The sequence below is a fragment of the Pyxicephalus adspersus genome, chromosome Z (genome assembly GCF_032062135.1).
Source record: "Pyxicephalus adspersus chromosome Z, UCB_Pads_2.0, whole genome shotgun sequence".
Lineage (NCBI taxonomy): Eukaryota > Metazoa > Chordata > Amphibia > Anura > Pyxicephalidae > Pyxicephalus > Pyxicephalus adspersus.
In genome coordinates this window covers 23,280,421-23,300,965 of record NC_092871.1, presented here as the reverse complement: position 1 = coordinate 23,300,965, position 20,545 = coordinate 23,280,421, and the positions used below count along the sequence as shown (strand labels likewise).

Here is a 20,545-nt window from a genome sequence, read left to right as displayed (position 1 = left end):
CAGGCCCTTTTAGCCCGGTGTACCACCCGGCACTTTTGAGTAACCACCCTACTATTTTTTAATGGTTACTGAAACATTGGGTCACAATAGTGTGGCTGTCACTCGCCTACATCTTATTCCCACCCAGATTTAATAAATATGGGGAGAATAAAGTAGTGCATTGCATTTGCACAATATGTGGCAACATATAAAAAATGCTTTGGTACGCTGGATTACCAATTACTCTTAATTGCACTTTTAATGCACTTTGCTATGTGCACTGCCAAAGTGCAGTATGCACAATTTTTTGTGCAAAGTGGTGCTTTGTGCAGCCCATTCAAATAAATGCCTGCCTTAACCCAACAATCTTGCATTTTCCAAAACATAGCCCTAGTGGGGATAATAAGGTGCAGAATTCATTTCACATTAGCTAGAAAAACCTATAAAAAAATGCTATACATTCTTGTCGTTTCTAAATATAGTTTCCAGCAGTTTATAAATAACAGGAAGCGTTATGCAAAAAATGATATCCCAGCAAACACACACCTATCTTGAATGGCATCAATTATGACACATTCCTAGACCTAGCACAAAATATTTGTTGAAACACTTCAATGGTGGCTGATTGCAATGTCAAGTGTGCGTTTAGATAATACTGCTTGACAAAGTCAGATCTGCTTTTCTTTTCTTAAAAGCTGCAGAACAGGTTCATAGAAAAATCTATAGGTAATGGTAAATGAACGCATTAAGTGATAAATCAATTCAACCAAACCATGGTAGAATATTGACCAAAAAAAATCGGTGTTTGTTTCCAGGATACCTGGCCTTCGATGACGCCTTTAGTGAGCATTTGAAGAATGTAGAAGTTATGCCCACTTAGAAAGATAGAAAGATGAGGACGGAGGAATTTGGAGGACAAACCTGTTTAGTGCCCTAAAGGGCACAGCATGCTTGGCCCCGCCTAGTCTTGAAACCTGGGCTTGGCTTGTTTTCAGCAGCGACTTCAGTCAGTACTTGCATAGGTAGAACTGAGTCACATTTTGCTGACAGCTCTGGAAGCAGGTAATACAGACACACCTGTACTTAGGAAAACAAGGTCTGAATTTTAATACAGAGAGCTTCTAAAACCACAAAGCACAGGTAGGAATTCCTTCATATGCTATATTTTTTACTTTGCATAAAATTCTTTGTATATTGACTGTTTCTGCCTATAGCTGATCCTTTTATCATGTCTAAGGGTCCCTATAAAAAAAAACCAACAATGGGTTCTTAAGTGCCCATTATTTTGTTGTATGACTTTTCTTTTGATTTGCACAGGGAGTGACAGTCAACCGATTTTAATGTACTAAGGAATGTGTCATTAGGCATCTTGTATTTATTTCTTTCTACGCTGTCAAATGTTTGTAGACTATGCAATATGCTGTTCTAGTCTGATAATGAACAAGCAAATGTATTTTTGGGATCATCTGTGTGGACCTTGGGTGATTTGGTTTCAGTAGATTTGCAGCAGACCTGCTTTACCAATTGCTAAGCCAATATGACGTCTTTAAATTCTAATATTGTCCTATAAACTGCCTGGATAGGACAATATTAGGATGTAAAAAATCAATACTCTAATATTTCATTGGACCACCTTTACCTTTGATAACAGCACATGATATTGTTTTGATAAGCCTATAAAATGTTGTAGCAATTATTTCCATCTAGAGTTGCATTCAATATTCATGTATGGATGGAAGATTCGGACTGCGGCATATGCATGTCCCATGGATTCTCAATGGAGGCAAGAACTAGACTCTGTGGTGGCCAAAATGAGTGAAAATGATGTTTCATGCTCCCTAAACCACTCTTTATCAATTTGAATGAATCTTGGTATTGTTATTTTTGAATATGTATGTGCCATCAGTTATATAAATAAATCCATTAATAGAAAAGCCGGGACATTCTGTAAAGTAGTCAACTGACTTCATTTTTGGTCACATACCTTGTTGAACCAATACCTGACCAACCTAAGGTACCCCACAATATAGAACTTCTACTACTGACTTTTTTGGGCCAGGGATTGCAGATATTGTTTGTATATTTTATATATGTACAATTCCATTGGTTACTATTGGACTTTGCACATTTTCTGTAGGATCTGTTTGTACTAATTGCTCTTTATATGAATTGCTAATATTTTCTGACTTGTATTCATTGTGATTAGTTAAAGGTACAACTTGTTGTTGCACTTTGCTTGAAGAGAAGTTAGAGTTTAATTTTATTCTTTCATGTTGTTTTTTCAATTAACAATTTCAATTGTTTAACTGCTGGTCTTCTAATTTTTTTTGTTAGTGTTGCTTAGTTTATTGCCCTGTAGTTTAGGCTTGTAAACACACCTCTATTGTCTTTTTTCGCATTGAGATGAGATAGTATCTAAAGGTTAAACTTCTAATGTGGGACACAATTGTCACATTGACATAGCGACCAACAATTGCAAAAGTGTTTGGAAGGCCTCCTACACATGGCTGGAAAATTCCAACTGATTCAACCAGCCTAAGCTTTGAGTGTCATAATCTGGTCATGCATGCAAGTAAGATGTATGGTCTGAAGAAATTGATGCTATTAGGATATTAAAACAACATTATAAATGAAATATCTGCTGGGTATCGACTGCCTATTGAGATAACCATAAAAAAAGATCATTCTACAATCCAGATTATTTTAGTTGATATACGGTAGTTATTTGCCTGTGAACACACTATGATCTTGTATACCCAATATGGCTGATGAATCTACTGGGGAACTAATTCTCTGGATTGATATTTTCCTAATGAATGGTATTCTTCCAATATGATTCATAAAGATTTGCTTTGGGAATCTAATGGGACTAATTACTGCACAAATGTCAAAGAGCAATCGGGCAAGCTGGAATTTTCCATGCCATCTTCAGCTTAAATTAGCAGAACCTAATTATTTCCCTTTACTACTTTATAAGCAATAATTGTGGATGGTACTAGCATATAAGTATGTAGGTAAAAGGAGGACCATTTACATCAAATTTCATAATGCATGGTCAGTCTTGGTCCAGCCATACAAAGTCTTTGATGCCTTGTAAGTAGATTTGCTTGACTCGGCTGGATTCCTAGGAAAAATTATTAAGAGTTGAAACAGCTTGGATGGAATAAAGCTTCTTCTAGAGATTTCAGTGTGTATATGCTTTTTCATTTTTTAAGTTACCCAAAAATGTCATCTTGGTTGTCTACAATGATCTACCAAACCACCGGGTGCAGAAGAAGGACTAAAAATTCCCCCAGAGTCCCCTGCAGTTCCTACTGGTACCATCTTCTGACCTCTATGTCACTGCAAGTAATGACATTAAAATTAGGTCAGCAGGAGGAACTAATGGAAACCACAGAGGACCATGAATATTGACATTTTTGGAAATGTTAGTCTCACAACAGACTTTAGAAGACCAGTTCTCTGCAATGGCAGCACCATGTTTGCAGTTCTCTTCTTTGCAGGTGTGTTTTCTGAAACATTTTTATAATGTTGCATGGCCTCTTTAATAAAAGCACACATATACTACAGAAGCACATTTATAATATCAGGACTTCACAGTGATTCTGAAATGCACTAAACGTAGAAGAAAAGATATAGCATAGTTGTGTTTTCATATGACTGTCCAAATACACACCAGAAGATAATGACATATATCATCACAGGTCCACCTGGATTACCGGGATTGTTTCTCAGAGTGTATTATTATTACCTCCATTGTACACAGGAGCAAAGCTTTTATCTGCTATGTCTACACTCATATTTGCACAGCTATCAAAGAGAAATAAAGCGATAACCTTCAATGTCAAAGAACTAGATTGGCGATTGAGGACTTTTCCTGTGTTTGCTGAGATAACAGTGTTTTGCACTCCAGCCCTGACAAGTCAGTGGGCCTAAAATAGTCTCCTTTCCTTCTAAGCTACGTCTCTCATTATCCGGCTTTAGTTTTATTAAGGTGTGGCACCTCTGGATTTCAAAGCCTTTTTATGGGTATTTATGTTTGGGAACAACCTTGTCAAATTTACATCACCCATGGTTATCTGTCTTCAGCTTCTAGGTTAGAATGAATGGGGCTTTGGTATGAATGCAGGCTCTGACCAGCTATATCAAGCTAGTTTTTATTCACATTGTGAAACAAAAAAACACAGTGCACTAAATTATGCAGATCAACAAGTATAAATATTATAACTGTAATATAACAAGGAACTACACCACTCAATAAATGTGGTGTATATCAGTTACAAATGGTTTCAAGGAATATGCAAACAGAAAAGTCATGGTAGCTGCTATACTCTGTAAGTTATAATTGGGGGTGATTGAATGAGAAGCCTTTTAGGATAATTGTCGTTAGAAAACGAATGACTAACGACAGATCAACAATTATTATTTTGAATGATCATATAGTGCACAATTCTGTACATGCTGTAAAGATACGATTGTTCAAATATTATCCACCAATAATGTACACACACTAGATACCATTGTTTGAATGATGCAGGAAGTGAGGTATACTGGAGAAAGTGTATCGCAGAACAATCCACGATCACTGAATGACTGTACACACAATAGACAGTGTACGATCGTCACCCAAATGGATCCGCCAGGATGGTTGTTTGGTTCCATTCCATTTATTTTGACCGGAGAGGCGTTATAACAACTGACGGATTTTTATAGCAGTCCATGTCCCTGCTAAAGAGATTTCACCCACTCCATTTGTCATGATGACCAAAATGACCGGGACTGAAAATGGAGGATTTATAGGAAAAGTCAAGATTTTCATAATCAGAATCTGGGTAATAGACATTGTAGTGCAATACCCTTTCCAAGTTCTGCTAACTTTAAACAAAGTCCTGTTAAAAAGTATTATCACAGAGAATTATATAGTTGGAATAACATACCATTTACAACATCCGGACAATGTTTGCAAATGATTTTAAAGTTTTCTTTTGCTACCTAATCATCACTTAGTACATACATAATATGTAGGTATAGACTTTAAAGTATATCCGCACCCAAAAACAGAATCCTTATATATTGAATTGCCATTTGCCAGTTCTGGGGCTTGACCTTGCCAACCATGTTTCATCTATAACTAAAATATCACTTTCAAGTAGGATGGTCTTCTAATTGTGTATTTTTAATATATTTGACAGTATCTTATTACTACCTCTAAAAGCTTATATCTCCAACAAAGCCTTGACGCCTGTAAATTACATATGGTTTTGTGGTTGTGAAACCATAACATTCAGCTAATAGTAGTTTGGCTGACAGTCATAGACTTCTGTTTCCCACCCGAGCATATGGTTTCCTTACTGGTTTAACTCATGTTTATTATTTTTCTTTGTCGGTCATAAAACCAGAAGCTCTTGTGTTCTAAAGCAGGATTATACATGTCCCATAAAGGAATGTTTGGAGAGAGCCCAGAAAGCAGCTGATATAACAGAAACATCATACAATGTATTGGATAACCAGTGCCAATAATTATAATTCAGAGTGTCCCTAATTAAAGGTTAATTTACATGCTATCCCTGTAAACCTCCTTGCAACTGAATGGGTAACATGGTGGCGAGCACGTTTTTCTTGCAGTACTACTCTTCTCCTTTACCAATACTTATTGTTGCCTAACTACATGTCTGCCTCTTGGCTTGATGAAGCTGCTGTTGTCTGTTGGTGGGCTGTCTCAATTAACCCTCCAGATAGTTTTGCCCCAGGGCATCAGCAGTTTGTGTTTTTATATGGAGATATAGGGCCTTTTTTTTTAAAGCTCTCCAAGACTGGAGAAGATAGACTATCATGGGTGATCCAACCAACCTGGAATGGTTTTCCTAAAAGCATTTGCTAATGATTGGCGAATGTTTCAATGCTGGACTAGATCCATTCCAGGTTTGCTAAATCACCCATGATAGTCTGTTTTTTTAGTCTTGGAGAGCTTTGATAGATCAGACCAATGTTGTCAATAGTTATATATGTATTCTTTGAGATGTAACTTACTTTTATACAAGGCTTCATTAAATGACCAATTATCCATAATGTAATACTGATTTTAAAACCTGAGCTACTGTTCTCTTACACATGGATAAAAACCTTGAGTGGAAAAGGTTTAGACATTTTGCCAGGTTATGATAGCTTCCACATTACTGAGATTTCCTTTACTGCCTAGTCAGCTTATCATTGTTATTTAGACATGAAAGAAAGTGGAATCTCTTAAAAAAGACACAGACAGCAATACAGAACTGTCTTGAGTTATTACTATTCTTTAAAAAAGTGTTGGAGAGATTTCTCCTAATTTTCTGTGCTGACCATCCTTACTTGAATAAAGATACTTTCCATACAATTGTACAAAGGAAATGGTTCCCCCAAGATGAACAAACTCCAACAGTCAATGGAACTCAAATTGTTGTCCTATGCTGAGCTGAAGCTGAAACTATTGTAAAATTTCACTTTTCAGTTCTCAATCACAGTTCCCACTCAATAGCAACTTGATAATGCACATTTTAAATTTCTTAAGGCACGAAAACGGACCATGTTGGTCTAAAACATTTAGTACTATCATACTTTTACAAGGTGCTCCATATAAAAATCAGGGCGGAATACTATTTCATGTGTTTTGAATATTTCCATTCTATCCAAAATATTATATTTTTGGAATTCCGATGGAATTAATGTGGTGGCAGCAATGCTGGTTGCCATCAGTTTGAGAAAACAGTAAGGGAAGTTTGAAATTAGTTTTGAGTAGTACAGCATTGGATATGTAGTCTTTTCTAGCCTGGAAAATGCTGTAATACAGAGTTCAGGTATGTGTCAGGAGGTAGGACAGGACAGTATTTACATTACTATTAAAAAAAAAATCCTACCATTCAAGATAAAGGATGATGACCATTATAAAAACAAGATCTGGGTGCACATAGGCATATTGCATAAAATAAGTCACAATCTGACTTATGCAGGAATATTTAAGATTTAATTATGAAGGATTTCTACTGCTATTTTCTATACTTTATTTGGCTTAGATTTTCTGACACATAAGGGTCAGAGGTCACCTCATATCATAAAGTTGCTGATAATTAACCTGATTTTCCATACATCAAATTTAGAGGAAAGTGTGAAAACAGGTAACAGGCCAACATCTGTCTGACATCAGTTGCTCCCTTTCTGAGCGGTATACTTACATATCTCTGCAAATGAATCAAGCATTACAATAAACATTTATTTACAGCTGCCTAAAATATTCACAATTAGTTTTTGCAAGCATAAAAATGAATGAATGAATTATTTGTATTACCAGAGTTAACACCATTTATTTTAACGACAAACTAAATATTTTACATTTAAAAGTGTAGCTATTATATTCCTTGCACTTTTCATATTCCTAGTTGCAAAATGCAAAGGTTATCCCAGTTGAATCTGTTTTTAATGCCCCATTTTAAATGTTTCCGAAACAATCCTACATGTTTAAGAATGTATCTAAACAAAGCACTTAACACAGGTGAGGTGTTACGGTACTCGTAGGCATCATGTAGAATACCTTTAAACAAGACCTTTAAATGAACCTAAAGCAAAAGGCTTTATGCATTTCATTTTTAAGGAACTAGAAATCCCCGTCCAAATCCTTTGTTATTTCTCTCTGCTAGTTTTAATATATATGACACAGAAGGTAAAACAAAATGTGCAAATATTTCACATTAGAGGGTACTGTGTGCTCACTGAATACATTTTTTTTTATTTGGGAATGTAATGTGGTTTTGTATGGTGCTATGCATCACCCATACCCCCATATCCACCCACAGAAGTCCAGGGTTTAGTTTAGGATTCCAGCCATGGAATCAGGAGGTAAAACAGAGATAAAAGTAGTATGTGCATTCTTAATATATCACCAATTTATTTTATTCTATTTATAGGATGATAGGATATGCTATCTCAGTTCCTCCATCTTTGTGGCTGAATGTTTTCAGAGCACTTCATAGACTCGCGAGGTTGAGCAAATAACTTTACTTTATGTCATTGAAAAGGAGAGAACACAAAGAAAGAGGCATGTCAGGCAGGAGAAATGGTAACCAGGACATGTTCTTATCTAAGGGAATCATTCAACTAGTTGAGGTCCAGTGCTCCATCTACACGCTGTCTCTAGGTCATCTTTTGGGATCCAACCATTGACAAAATTCTTAGCCTGCGTACACACATGCAATAATTGTTGTTAGAAAACAAATGACTATCGACAGATCAATATTTGTTCATGATTATTTTGAAAGATCGTATAGTGCAGGATTCTGTACATGCTGTAACGATACAAATATAATACACCAATAATATACACATACTAGATACGATCGTTTGATTGATGCAGGAATGGATGTGTACTGGTGGGAGATAGTGAACGATTGTGGCCCAAACAGACCTACCAGGACGGTCGTATATTTCTGACTTCAGGGCTTATTCACATCCCTGCATTGTGGCGATTGTTATATTGTCAGTGGCTGCAGTACTTTTCCTTTCCAGTGGTACGGAAATATGGTTAGGAAATGCACATCTGCTTAAGTGTACCAAAACACGTGGAGTGCTCTACCATGTGCATGGCGGTACCATTTTTTTTGAAGCATTGACACTTCATCCATTTGAATCGGATGCCTGAATGCAAGGGAAAAAAGGAGTGGTAACACAGTCCAAAAGGCATGAATAGGCCCTTACTTTGACTTTCTGGTCTGTTTCCATTTCACTGACTTAGACCGACTGAAGCCAGAGACAGCCGGGAAACTGGTATTCTTGGTATTCTTAAAGGACAGTCAGCCCTCATATTCCTACCAGTACAGGTTTCATTTTCTATTCAAATGTTACATACATAAATATTGTATGGTTTCATTTCTTTTATTTCTCATAAAGCCGTATTTTGTCTCTTATATTTTTTATCCCCATCCAGAATAGATTGGAATAGAATAGATTTGTTATTGTATTTTTTCATAATTATCAAAATTCAGAATTTAATAGGAATTTTGAGAATGAAAACCTGTGCAATAATGTTTGTAAGTTGAAATGTTGCAAAAAAAGGGCAGTAAGTAAACTATTGCAGGAGATATGCTTTGGTAAATTAACCCCTAGAAACCTAACTTAAGGACTAAACTGGGGGATTTGTTTTAAATAGGGGTTCCAGCCACTGAGAGACTATTTACACAATTGCACGTATGTTAGTGCAGTGGTCCCCAATCTTTTGAAACTCACGGACCACTGAATGCACAGACTCTGGACTGCGCGTGCACAGGGTGACGTCATGATGCCAGAACTTACACACCGCCCTGAGCCTACGAACCATTTGAGGGACATGTTCTGTGGCTTTTTCCGGTGCGCCCCTCTCAAGCGGGGTCATTCCCCCAGACACTAGTGAACCGGGGGGTTGGGGACCCTTGTGGTATAACATTCGTGTATGTGCACTATTAATGTAATCTCTCACTAAGGCAGATGATTTGAATGTTCCACCCATTTCATATAGCAATTCTGTCAGTAAATGTCCTTCAGGAAAATTAAATGCGGTTCCATTCAAAATTGATGGCACCACATTGCACAAAAGAGGTATGGCACATTGTCACATGTTACAGAATCAAGTGTATTACCATACACCATAAAAATATTATTAAATTGTTAGAGCAATTGTCAGATTTCAGAAGCATTATCATGTCCTATTTGTTTGGTGCTAATGACCAGATTTCAAGACAGTACGCTGAATCCCTAAACTATATCCAAAGCCAAAATAAAAATGAATGGACAGCCTTTATGCAATACATGAACGCACCCATAATGTTTGGCTCAAGGCCAACAGCCAAATACACAGATAAAATACATATATTGAGTTGCTGTTTTACCTGCTTATTGAGTTGTATTTTGTCCTGAGAGTGTAGTTGGAGCTGTCGAAAGGTTTATACAGCTTTATGTTACCACACCCCCCCTTGTCTGGCAGGTCAGGTACTTACACTGCCTGCATTACCAATCATGTGTTAATGAACAAATGAAATACATTTTGGGCATGATATATTTGGGTGATCCTGCAAACATGGAATGGATTTCCTAAAGTACTTTCCTTTTTTTGGCAAATTTTCAATCCTGAACCAGATCCATTTCAGGTTTGCTGGATCACCCAAGTTCACTTATTATAGTGTATCTTCTCCAGTCTTGGAGAGATTTGATAAAGCGTGCCCTTTTGTAAGATATTTGTTGGCGTCCAGTTACAGTAATGTGAAAAGTCTATAAGCAATTCTTCATTACCCTAAGATGCTGATGTTCAATTATAAAGTTACAAACATTAGGAGCTCATCCATTGGGTGTTTAGCATAATCCATGGGCAGGAATTGTGAACTGGAAGGAAGTGGTCTGGATATGGTGCCTGCATTCAGTAGGAGTTAAGTAGGTTGCAGTGCCTTTTTGTTATTGTAGGTTTGGAGCTGTTTTTTCTTCTTTTCTTTTTTTTTTTGCTTGAAGCATTTTTAAACGTGTGTTCTGATCTCTCTACAGCTGTGATCATTACCATGCTTTACTTGTTGGTACATGTTCACCGCTTAATTTAATAATGCCTGCCATTTTATACAGTATCATTCATTTAGAACACATTAGGATAAATAACCCAACCCCAAAACTGGTTCTCCGTGTGACTCCGCAGTCTGCTTTAGCTGGGGTTACTTATGTTTATTCCTTCCTAATGTGAAAATTAGTAATATCAGTGGTGGATTAATGTATGAAAAAGAACCTATCGCGCTATTAAAGACAAAAGATGGTGGTTAGGCTATATAATTAATGGAAGATCCTCTATAGGCATTTACAACTGTTTCAGTCAAGCAAGCATGTATATGCAGTGAGCAAAAATTCCTTTTACTGGCTCCATGTAGAAGAAGCAATGACAGTCAATGACCAGAGATTGACCAGCCAGGGGCCAGGCTATAATTCCTTCAAAGACATTTAACTGTTTGCTGGTCATCATTGCCAAGACTGGTCAACAATCACAGTATGCCATGAGTACCCTTTAACTGAAAAAGGTTAATAATGTGGAACTCTACCAAGGTAAGCTGCCATGTATACTAAAATAATAATGACGAGCTGCAAGCAGAAGCTGAACCGGTCAATTAACTAAATACACCAATAAAAAACATATATTTGAACTGTTTTGCCAAACGATTTGTTTGCTGAAGGAGAAGTGTTGTGATGCAAGTTACCCAACTGGACAGTACAATCAAGTCCCCAACCTCAGGAGACATTACAATATGTTGAAAAACTATTGTCCCCCTTCTCCTCCTCCTCCAGAACTGGAGGACCTGATCATGTATTATAAACTGCAAGGTCCGATTTAGGAAATGTTATACTTCTAAAAGTTAGGCTACAATAAGAAAAGAAATCAAACTTAAACAATGAATACTTCAAACAATTAATAAGAATATAGTTTGTCATAAATCCTGAAAACTGTGGGCAGGGAATCTCTAACCCGCTTGTTTTGTGCATGTAATGCTATGGCAAAAATGCAAAAACTAAACTGTGTGTGCCAGTTAAGAGCCAAAAAGGGGTTAGTGATGCATACGGAAACTTATCTACCTCCGTCAGCATGACATAACATTCCATTTACTCAGTCTTGACTTAGCTGTCATTCTTTTCACCACATAGGAGGACTATGGAGCCCCCATAATCCAACAACCAGCGGGTATAAAAGGGCTATAAAGCATGAGTATAAATTGTGAAAAATTAATTGGGGTCTCTCTGCAAGAGTTCATTAGGTGAACAGGGCTGGGAGTGAACCTATCTGATGGAAACTAAAAAAAAAAGTTGCCCTATTACCTGTGTCATTTGGATAAATGTCCTTCATTATGTGTCATTATTCTATCATAACTCTCGATAAACATTCACTGTTCATGAGGAATGAGTGACACTCCTAACTGGTGTCATTTCATTCAGGAAAGTGCACGGGGCTCTGGTGCAGGACCCATTTTACTAGATACCTCCTCAGCCAGGGAGAATGTTGCAGGGCAGGTTGAACAGGGACGGGGGTGGCAAATGACTGACAACAAACTATGTTGTTGAACCACACCTCCACAGAGGAATTAACAAGAAGCTATCACACCCTCATTAAAAAGGTTGGAGTAGGTTCTAGTTCATCCAAAGTGAAATTTGTATAAGTAAAGGGAGCCTAAAATTTGTCTGCCCCGTCGGAAACATGAGGTCATTGAGAATATGATAATCAGCCTGGTGCTGGTGTGACTGACAGCTATGTACGTAGCACATTTTGTTATGGAACACATAAGCAGAATGACCACAAGGCACTTTAAATACCTCCCCACCACCGCCACCAAAGACATTTCTACTTAAGCTGAAGCAGAAATTACCCGTATAATGTAAAATATTTTACTCAACAAAATTACAGGACTGTAAATCAGAACAGAGATTTTTACATCCAATTTATCTTGCAAATTACATTGCTGATCCTCTGCTTTCAGTGCATAGAGTATGAGAAGTTTGGACAAACATATACTTTATGGTTTGAGCATTGTTTACATCCTGATGACCTGATGACCTGATGCGGTGCTCAGGGGACAATGGGACCTCAAATCAGGCCACCATTTTTTGTTATGCATCCCCCTATTACACAACAAACAGTCAGAGTTGCCAGCAGAAATTTTGGGGTCCTATACTAGATAAACTTAAATAAAAAATAAACTAGATAAAGTTGAGGTTCTGGGTTAACTGGCAATGAAGTAAAAGGCAAATTGTGCTGCTGCTCCTGCTGGCTAGCTCAGCACCTGGCTTCCCTGTTGGCTAGCCAGGTCCAAGTGGAGGGTATGAGCTAAGCCAGCAAGGGAGCCAGGTGCAGGAAATGAGTCTGGGCTAACAACAAGTGAGCCAGGTGCAAATGGACCCTCATCCCCCACCTGGCTCCATTGTACAGAGACCCATTGCAGACCATTACTTAACTGTTCCGCTCTGCTTGCAGCACCTTCTGCCTTTTTCCTTTTCTGTTCAGTCACTCCATGTTTGACTAGTGGATGGGGACAAGAAATGTCAGGACCAAATCAAGAAGTATAGTATTGAGTGCTGGGACAAGCTTTTCAGGATCAGACATGAGAACATAAAAAGTGGGGCAGGCTTGCCCAGGGACAAGTGGGCTGTGGCCCCATACATTGGTCAAGCCCAGTGCAGTAGTAATTATTGTCCCAGTCTGATGGTGGTCATGCATACAGTATTGCATTATCATCATTTATTGTGGTTCACTGCAAACAGGTGCATTGGGTGACCACTAGGGATACCATTCCAAATTTAAGAACACACTGGAGCACAAAATGTGCATTTACAGTGCAATACTTTTGAACTCTGCATGTTACTGCAAAACATAGATGTGAACCTGGCTATAAAGCAACTTGATCAGAATGACAACCACAAAAACGGAAATTCTAGGCTGTATTGACGTTCGAAAAGCTGGAATGGTTTTTGGGGTGCAGATCCAAAACATGTATGCAGCAAGTGAGATCAAAGTAAAATCAAAACTCCTGATCTTCAGTTGAGTACAAAGGGTCAACATAACAGCCAGGATATTAATATTTTTCAAGAGGTTAGCTTCTGTATGTGTCCTTTAAGTGGAATGGAACACTGTATTTGTATAGTACTTATATTACTTAACAGTTGGAGCAGCATTTGTGCAAAAAAATTGTCAAACTTCATTATTGTAAAATGAGGATGTGCCCAGATTAGAAATGAAGATAATTACGTTTAAATTCTAATCCAGAAATTGACTCGTTCATACAATCATGAAACTGACTGCAGCTAAATGAGAATATGTAAATACAATGTATGCACAACATGCTTCGTCTGGTTTCTCCATGTCACACTATGACGCCACTAATAAAACAATATTGCTGCAGTTATTTGTAGCCGATACAATGGAGATTATTTACTTAATTCATAAAGCAATCATAATTTGCAATGTGTAGTAACCATCATTAAGCAATAATATTTCAGGATGCAATAGTCAGATCAGTTAAATTAAAATGCAGCTGCTTAGTTGCTATAGGACTTGTGTGTTTAAGCATTTACCCTGTGCCAACATAGTGAACACACAACAAATAAATACAATTTAATTGGCAAAGTCATGAATACATTTTAATCCCCTGCACTGCAGTATTTAGTTTGGAAGAAGGGAGGCCAGCAATCTAAACCACACAAAAAAACATGTGCTGGTTAAATTAGCAAGAATGAACGTGGGCTACATGAATAAAGAAGAATGGATGCGGACTACACTGTCGAGTCAGCAGGATGGGGATGTGTTTGGAGGTTTAATTGGTAAAATTATCTGGGTACAAGGCTTGCTGCACAGTATTACAAAGATTTGGGCAAATAACACAATCCCTATATATTTCATTGGTAGGTTTCAGCTATTTGCATGGAGGTCAGCTTTGAAGTGTAACTTCCCCTGCTGCTCTGCAGCCTTCTCAAAGTAAACCTCCAGCTAGATCCACTTTCCTATGCACATGTAGACCACAGCTCCATCCATTCCTGTATGTTGGCCATACTTACGATGGACTTCAGCAGTCCTGTGCAGTGCAGCCTTCCCACTGGAATCAGTTTGGAGGTCTTCTTTGTGAAGTGTCAGGTACAGTAGTGCAGTAAATATCATTGAATGTTGGTTGAAGGTTAGTTTGTTATCAGGTGGGCTGCACTTGGGAGTCACATAAAGGAAAACCTAAAGAAGTTGAAGACTACAAAAGTCCACTTTACAGCATTGCAGTGGAGTAGTTTTGGTTTTGTTTTGGTCTACCTCATCTTACTTCCTATTCTACTTCATTGACCTCAAGCCCTTTTCCATTGAACCCATCATGTTTTCTGAATGATCACATTTCCTTTACAAGCTAGCAAAAATAGCTCAGTACCTGTAGGTTCAGATCTGTGTGCCCAGCTGGAGCCCAAAGGAGTAATTCACATAGCTCCACTGGCAATAACTTCATTGTTTTTCGGTATTTTATGGCACTGATGACAATATTATATTGTCATTGATGATTACCTGGAAATACAAACAGAAAAGGTTTTGTGTAGCATGTATGAATAATTTAGGATAGTACTACCCATGTGATTATATTTCTGCTACTGAAAAATTTAACTGCTTCTTGACATTAAATCATCAGCATCACATAGATTTAAATGTGCTGTACATTTTTGGCCAGTTCAGTTTCTTATTAGTACACATTTTTAGGATATGTTGACAAGCTTTGTGCTTGTGTTGATGGCATTGGTTTGACATTAGTTTGAAATGCTTCTAAAATGATTTAGATTTAAATGACAGGTGCATATAACTCGCAGTTCAATACTTTGTGAGCTGTTTTTCCAATGCCATAGGCTTGTATGTAAAGCCTGAAAACACAGACTATTAATGTCTCTTGCTGCCCTAACTTAAAGGAAACATGGAAAAAATGGTGGCTTTTTTATTGGCCTCTCCTGTATTTATCAGGTATGATGTAATATATATATATATATATATATATATATATATATATATATATATTAGTCCCACCTGTTGTGTTCAGAACATGTTGTCTCTTGATTTGTTAGCTGTTAGAAAAGAATTTGATTGACAATTCTGAAATCACATCTGCTGTGTCTAAATGCTGGAGGGATCTCCAGTGTGTTATGTTCAGTCGAAGGCCTTGCTACTGGGTGATGTTCATGCTTGAGAATTGTAGAGCCACAGGCTGTGGATATACTGTGCACATACCATAAATTCTCTTTAACTTAGGGTGGACCTAGCATCAGATATAGTTTTCCATGTTATATACATGCATGCTAAGTAATGCATATGTGTAACACTTCCAGTACAGTACTCCCCCAAATAGTCTGTCCAGAAAGTGTCATCTTTGTTCAGGTATTGGGGATGATGATTCACTTAAGACGCTTCTTCAGCAGGGAAAATGGAGTTATCCCCTGGCATGGGACACTTGGCTTAGCTTAGTGAATGTAATGGTAGTTCAGTTTATCTGATCACGTTAAACAAAATTTTAAAAAACTGAATTTGCTTGCACATGCTTGAATAGTTGAAGTCAGTAGTGCTTCATCTTATTCATTAAACCCTTATAAATGGATAATTCACTTTGATAAGTGAATATTTTTTTTATTTAGCAAATCAGTCCTATTATCTGGGGTTAACATCTTTCTGTAAATCATGGTGGTTTTGCAGTTTTTGGCTGCTTGTACAAATGGACAACATGGATCAGGAGTGCCAAAATTTATCACATTGTAAGTTTTAGTAAAGCTAACCGTGGTGTAGTGTGTTTACTGAAGAGATCAATATATAGGTTTTTGTTACTATTGATTAATATTGTGACCAGTCTGGACTTTTTGTGCTGACTTCATGCAAACTATATTACACAAACATGAGCAGATCTAACAATAACAACAGATTGCACTGCTAGAAAAAACTGACCGGTATATAGACAACACATAACAGCTAATTAGGCATTTGTTTTATTATATAAGCTAATTGAGGATTTTTGCTGAACCTCTCATGCAGAACACTCCATTGTGGACAAAACTTCAGTTACTCCATTATAGTGAATTCTCCAAGAAAACATTTTAAATGCTGTCAACGCAGATCTGAATGATGTCATTGCTTGTCTCAAAGTAATATGAGCTTCTTTTAAGTATATTTATTGCCTTATAGCTTTATGCTGGTGACTCTAGTAAATGCAGTTTAAATATCCAAATAAAATCAAGTTCAAAAGTAAATGAAGCCAGTCTAGGCTTCCTAATCCAAGGCATTAAACATCTGATTAGGAGAAACTGGCAGGGCGATACTATTCTCCTTGTTTATCACTACTAATACTAACATTGCTCCGCGTCATTTCCATCACATGGGTAGTATTGATACATGCATGCAGCTTTGATATATTATGTCTTGCAGACTTGCTTTCTGCTTTGTTAGAAGCCATTTACATGTCTAATTTAAGGAATGTCTGTTGTGTAATAATAAAAATACTCCAAACTGAATGAGAATGCACACAATGTTCTCATACATGTGCAATATGATGCTGGCTACATGTAGACAGTGTTAAGTTTCATGTCCATTTGGATAAATTTTGAATAGATTGTTTACGCAAGACCGATTAGTATATCGTGTACGTTTTATTGCATTGCATTGGATTCTCTATGACCTTTTGGTTGGAACCCTGCTCCCTGCACTGCACATATACACTATGGGAGAGGTGTGCAAATTCCATGACCCCTGCACAGCTCAAGGGGTCATGGACTTTGCACATCTCTCTCTTAGTTTATCTTTATGCTTCAATAATTCCATAAAGGACAGTGCACTTCCCTGCACAGAACAGGCTCCTCTCAATGTCCTCCCTCATTTTCCCTTCTTCTATAGGTTGCAGAATTTGGCTACTTAGAGGTGAGAGGTGCTTGTGTACACCTTCAGCAGCTTTCCTACCCACCTGTTATGGGCAAACGCTGGGCCTATCTGAAACAATCAAGTTCCAGCAACAGAGCTTGTTCGCACCTTCCCACTTCCACACATTCTTATTGGTTAATAAGGCAACTCATCATACCTGTATGCCAATGGAAATGTAGAGGGAAGGGGAAGCAGCAAGCGCTGACACTACCTAGCAGTCTCAGAACTTTGGCTATTTAGGATGACCTATGGGTATGTGAATCTCTAGCTACCTACACTTCTTATCTGCTAGCTGTGCTCAGTAACCTAATTCTGGTTGGCTTTTTTTATATAAAAGCTGTTTGTGTATTCACCTCTAATTATTTGCATGGCATGTATTATTCAATTCCTGATATATTCCCAATTCCGTCTTGTCAATTCCGTTGGCAGCATTATACAGCTCTCCTAACCTGCCCCCTCGGATCTTGTACACAGATTGTCACTCATTCTAATGAGATATCTGGAGCAGAGTTGTGTTAAGTGATGGCAACAGGGAAGAGAACCAAGAACAAGGATGAATGACAACAGCAGGTGGACTTGGAGGAGATGCTGGTGGGCAGAGGCTATGCTGAGAAGACCTTGGCATAAGAAACAAGGAGAGGCAGCTATAGCAATCCACCTCCTGCATGCACCGCTAGACACTATTAAGGAAATTGGGAAGGACCATTTGCAATGGGACCACACTGACAGCAGGACCATAATTACATTTTATATATATATATATATATATATATATATATTTAAAGTTCTCATTGAAAGTCAATGCTCCATTAGGAAATGTCAACCATTAGGAAAAGAAAAGTTAAGGAAAGAAAGATAAATTATTCATTACAAAAGTGCAAGTCTTCAGTTACCATTTTTTTGCACTTTCCCTAAGTTGGTAAAATTGAACCCAAAGAACTGTGAATCATTCCAACATCACAATAGAGCATGACATCAATCACCGTACATTACATTGGTAAGGTAGTGTGCATGTCACGTATGTCAGGGAACCTAAGCTTGTCTGTGTACGTATCTCATTCAGAATGGAATGCAGAAATATCACGGGGGCATGGTAATATGCAGATCATTGTCTTTAACTTCTAATGCTAGACATTTTTTTCTGTTGAAAGTCATTTATTGTAAAGCTTGTTGATGACCCAATTAGTCCTCATAATGATCAAGTTGTTTAGTATGCCGACATTAGTAATTACAGATTATATAATATTAATTGCAGCTCGCTTAATTGGAAAATGCAAAAAAAAATTGTGCAGCAACTAATATTAACATTTAGAGAGCAGTCTACTTACTGTAGTCACATGAATTAGGTCATGATTTCCAAATCCTTTCCACAGGGTGATGGACTTATTCATCCCCCTAAATCATTGTTTCTCAATTATAATATAATATTTTTGCATTAGTTTATAAATCCATTGTTTGCTAAGTGTTCCTTGGTTGATGTTACTTTATCTCGAGCATTTCCTATATTGGACTCTGCATCTAAACTATTTATATATATGAACATTTAAAGACCTTTTTGATGTGAAGTCTTTAATAAACATTCTTACACCCCCAATGATCTTCTTTTTGGCTGTTACACTGCTTTCCCTCTAGTTTTCAACTTAATTCTCCCGTCAATAGGAGACACTTGTCTTTTTATGATTTTTCATCCCTAGGTGACCCTGTTCACATTTCTTTTGGAAATCTTTACACATCAGGCCCATTTGTTTTATGTTGTTTGGTGAAACTTGAAGGAACATAATATATATATTATATATATTAGTGGAAAAAAGACTGTTCTGTACATTTATGAATGTCATTTTTGTTGAGTTGTATCTCAGAACTCAAAAACTAGAAACTATGAAAAGTATTATTAACATATGTGGTTTCAGTTTTAGTAATGTCATCTTTTTTTTTATATTTTTAGGTTTTCTTATAATCAAGTAGACTTGGATAAAGACAAGTTGCAGCAATGTCATCTGTACAAAAGAAGAAAGGTAAATTTTATTGCATATTTTGTCTGTGGGCTAAGACATTTTCTTACCATACTACCATTTTCCCTTTGTCTCAAAAATAAATAATTCTGTGCACTTAGCCCTAACTTCATAATTTCAGATGTTTAAATTAGTTTTTTGGCGGGGGGGGACTTGAAGTTGGAAACTTTGGCACTGACGTGTTCGTTTATACACGTCACTGCCAAAGTTCTTACACTTGGTGAAAGGAGTCTGAGCTCTAACTGTAGGTTTTGGGTTTCAGGTGCCACAGAAGAAGATCGGCAAACCATTTTGAAACAGATGAAAGTGCGGACAAAGCTGAAGACAGACAAGAGCTGGATTCACCAAAACTCTGAGGATGAAAGAGATGATATCCCCAGCCCAGTGTAAGCCATTCTCGCCAATCCTACCACTAAATAGAGACTATGTAGTCATTGATTGAAAAGATTGTTGTGCAACTCGTGGTGAACTAAAAGTTTGTGTTTTAGTTTTAGTTTGTGTCTTTGGAGGGCTATTACACTCTACAGACCCTGTGACATATTTTTAAGTTATACACAGTAATGGTTTTCTGTGCTGGAATAAAATACAGATATAGGAAGAAAGTGGCTTCCTCCCCATCCACTTCAGCTGTCAGAAGAGAAAGCCATGGACTTAGAATGCAAGGAAGGCGGTGTTATAGAAGACTCACTGCAAGTCAAGTTGCAAGTCACTGGACAAAACCCCCAAGGTGAGTTGCAAGTCATTTATTAGGTGAACTAAGTCAGACTCAAGTCCAAATCCTGCGACTAGAGTTCCAACCTCTGGTTTACACTAATATTTTCTTTAAATTCCCAGGCATTTGTCTATGCAGATTTTTAAAGCAAGCATTTCTCTATCCTCCTGCTTTAAGCAGCAGCTTTTTTTTTTCAAATATTTCTAATGAGGATGTGGAAACTTTACACTTATATATTTACCAGGATGTCTAGTGATAATAAGTCTAAAGTGTCCAAAATGGGAAAAAGACACAAAAGGTATATAATTTGTTTTGCTCTTTTAGATCTCCACAGCTGAAGGCACTTGAAGGCAGGAAGCTCTTGTGGTCTCCAACTCCAGAATCGGAGCCTGACAGGTGGGTGTAACA

General features: G+C 37.4%; 1 protein-coding gene across 1 annotated transcript in view; it reads left to right on the top strand.

Moving 5' to 3' along the window:
- Positions 1-1,007: 1,007 nt before the first annotated feature.
- Positions 1,008-20,545, top strand: part of LOC140343992 (uncharacterized) — a gene marked incomplete in the record, with an annotated part of 76,718 nt that continues 57,180 nt past the window's right edge. The window contains 4 exon segments of the mRNA XM_072430899.1: positions 1,008-1,119; positions 19,359-19,428; positions 19,688-19,811; positions 20,462-20,533. Of these exon segments, the coding sequence (XP_072287000.1) occupies positions 19,404-19,428; positions 19,688-19,811; positions 20,462-20,533 (221 nt within the window).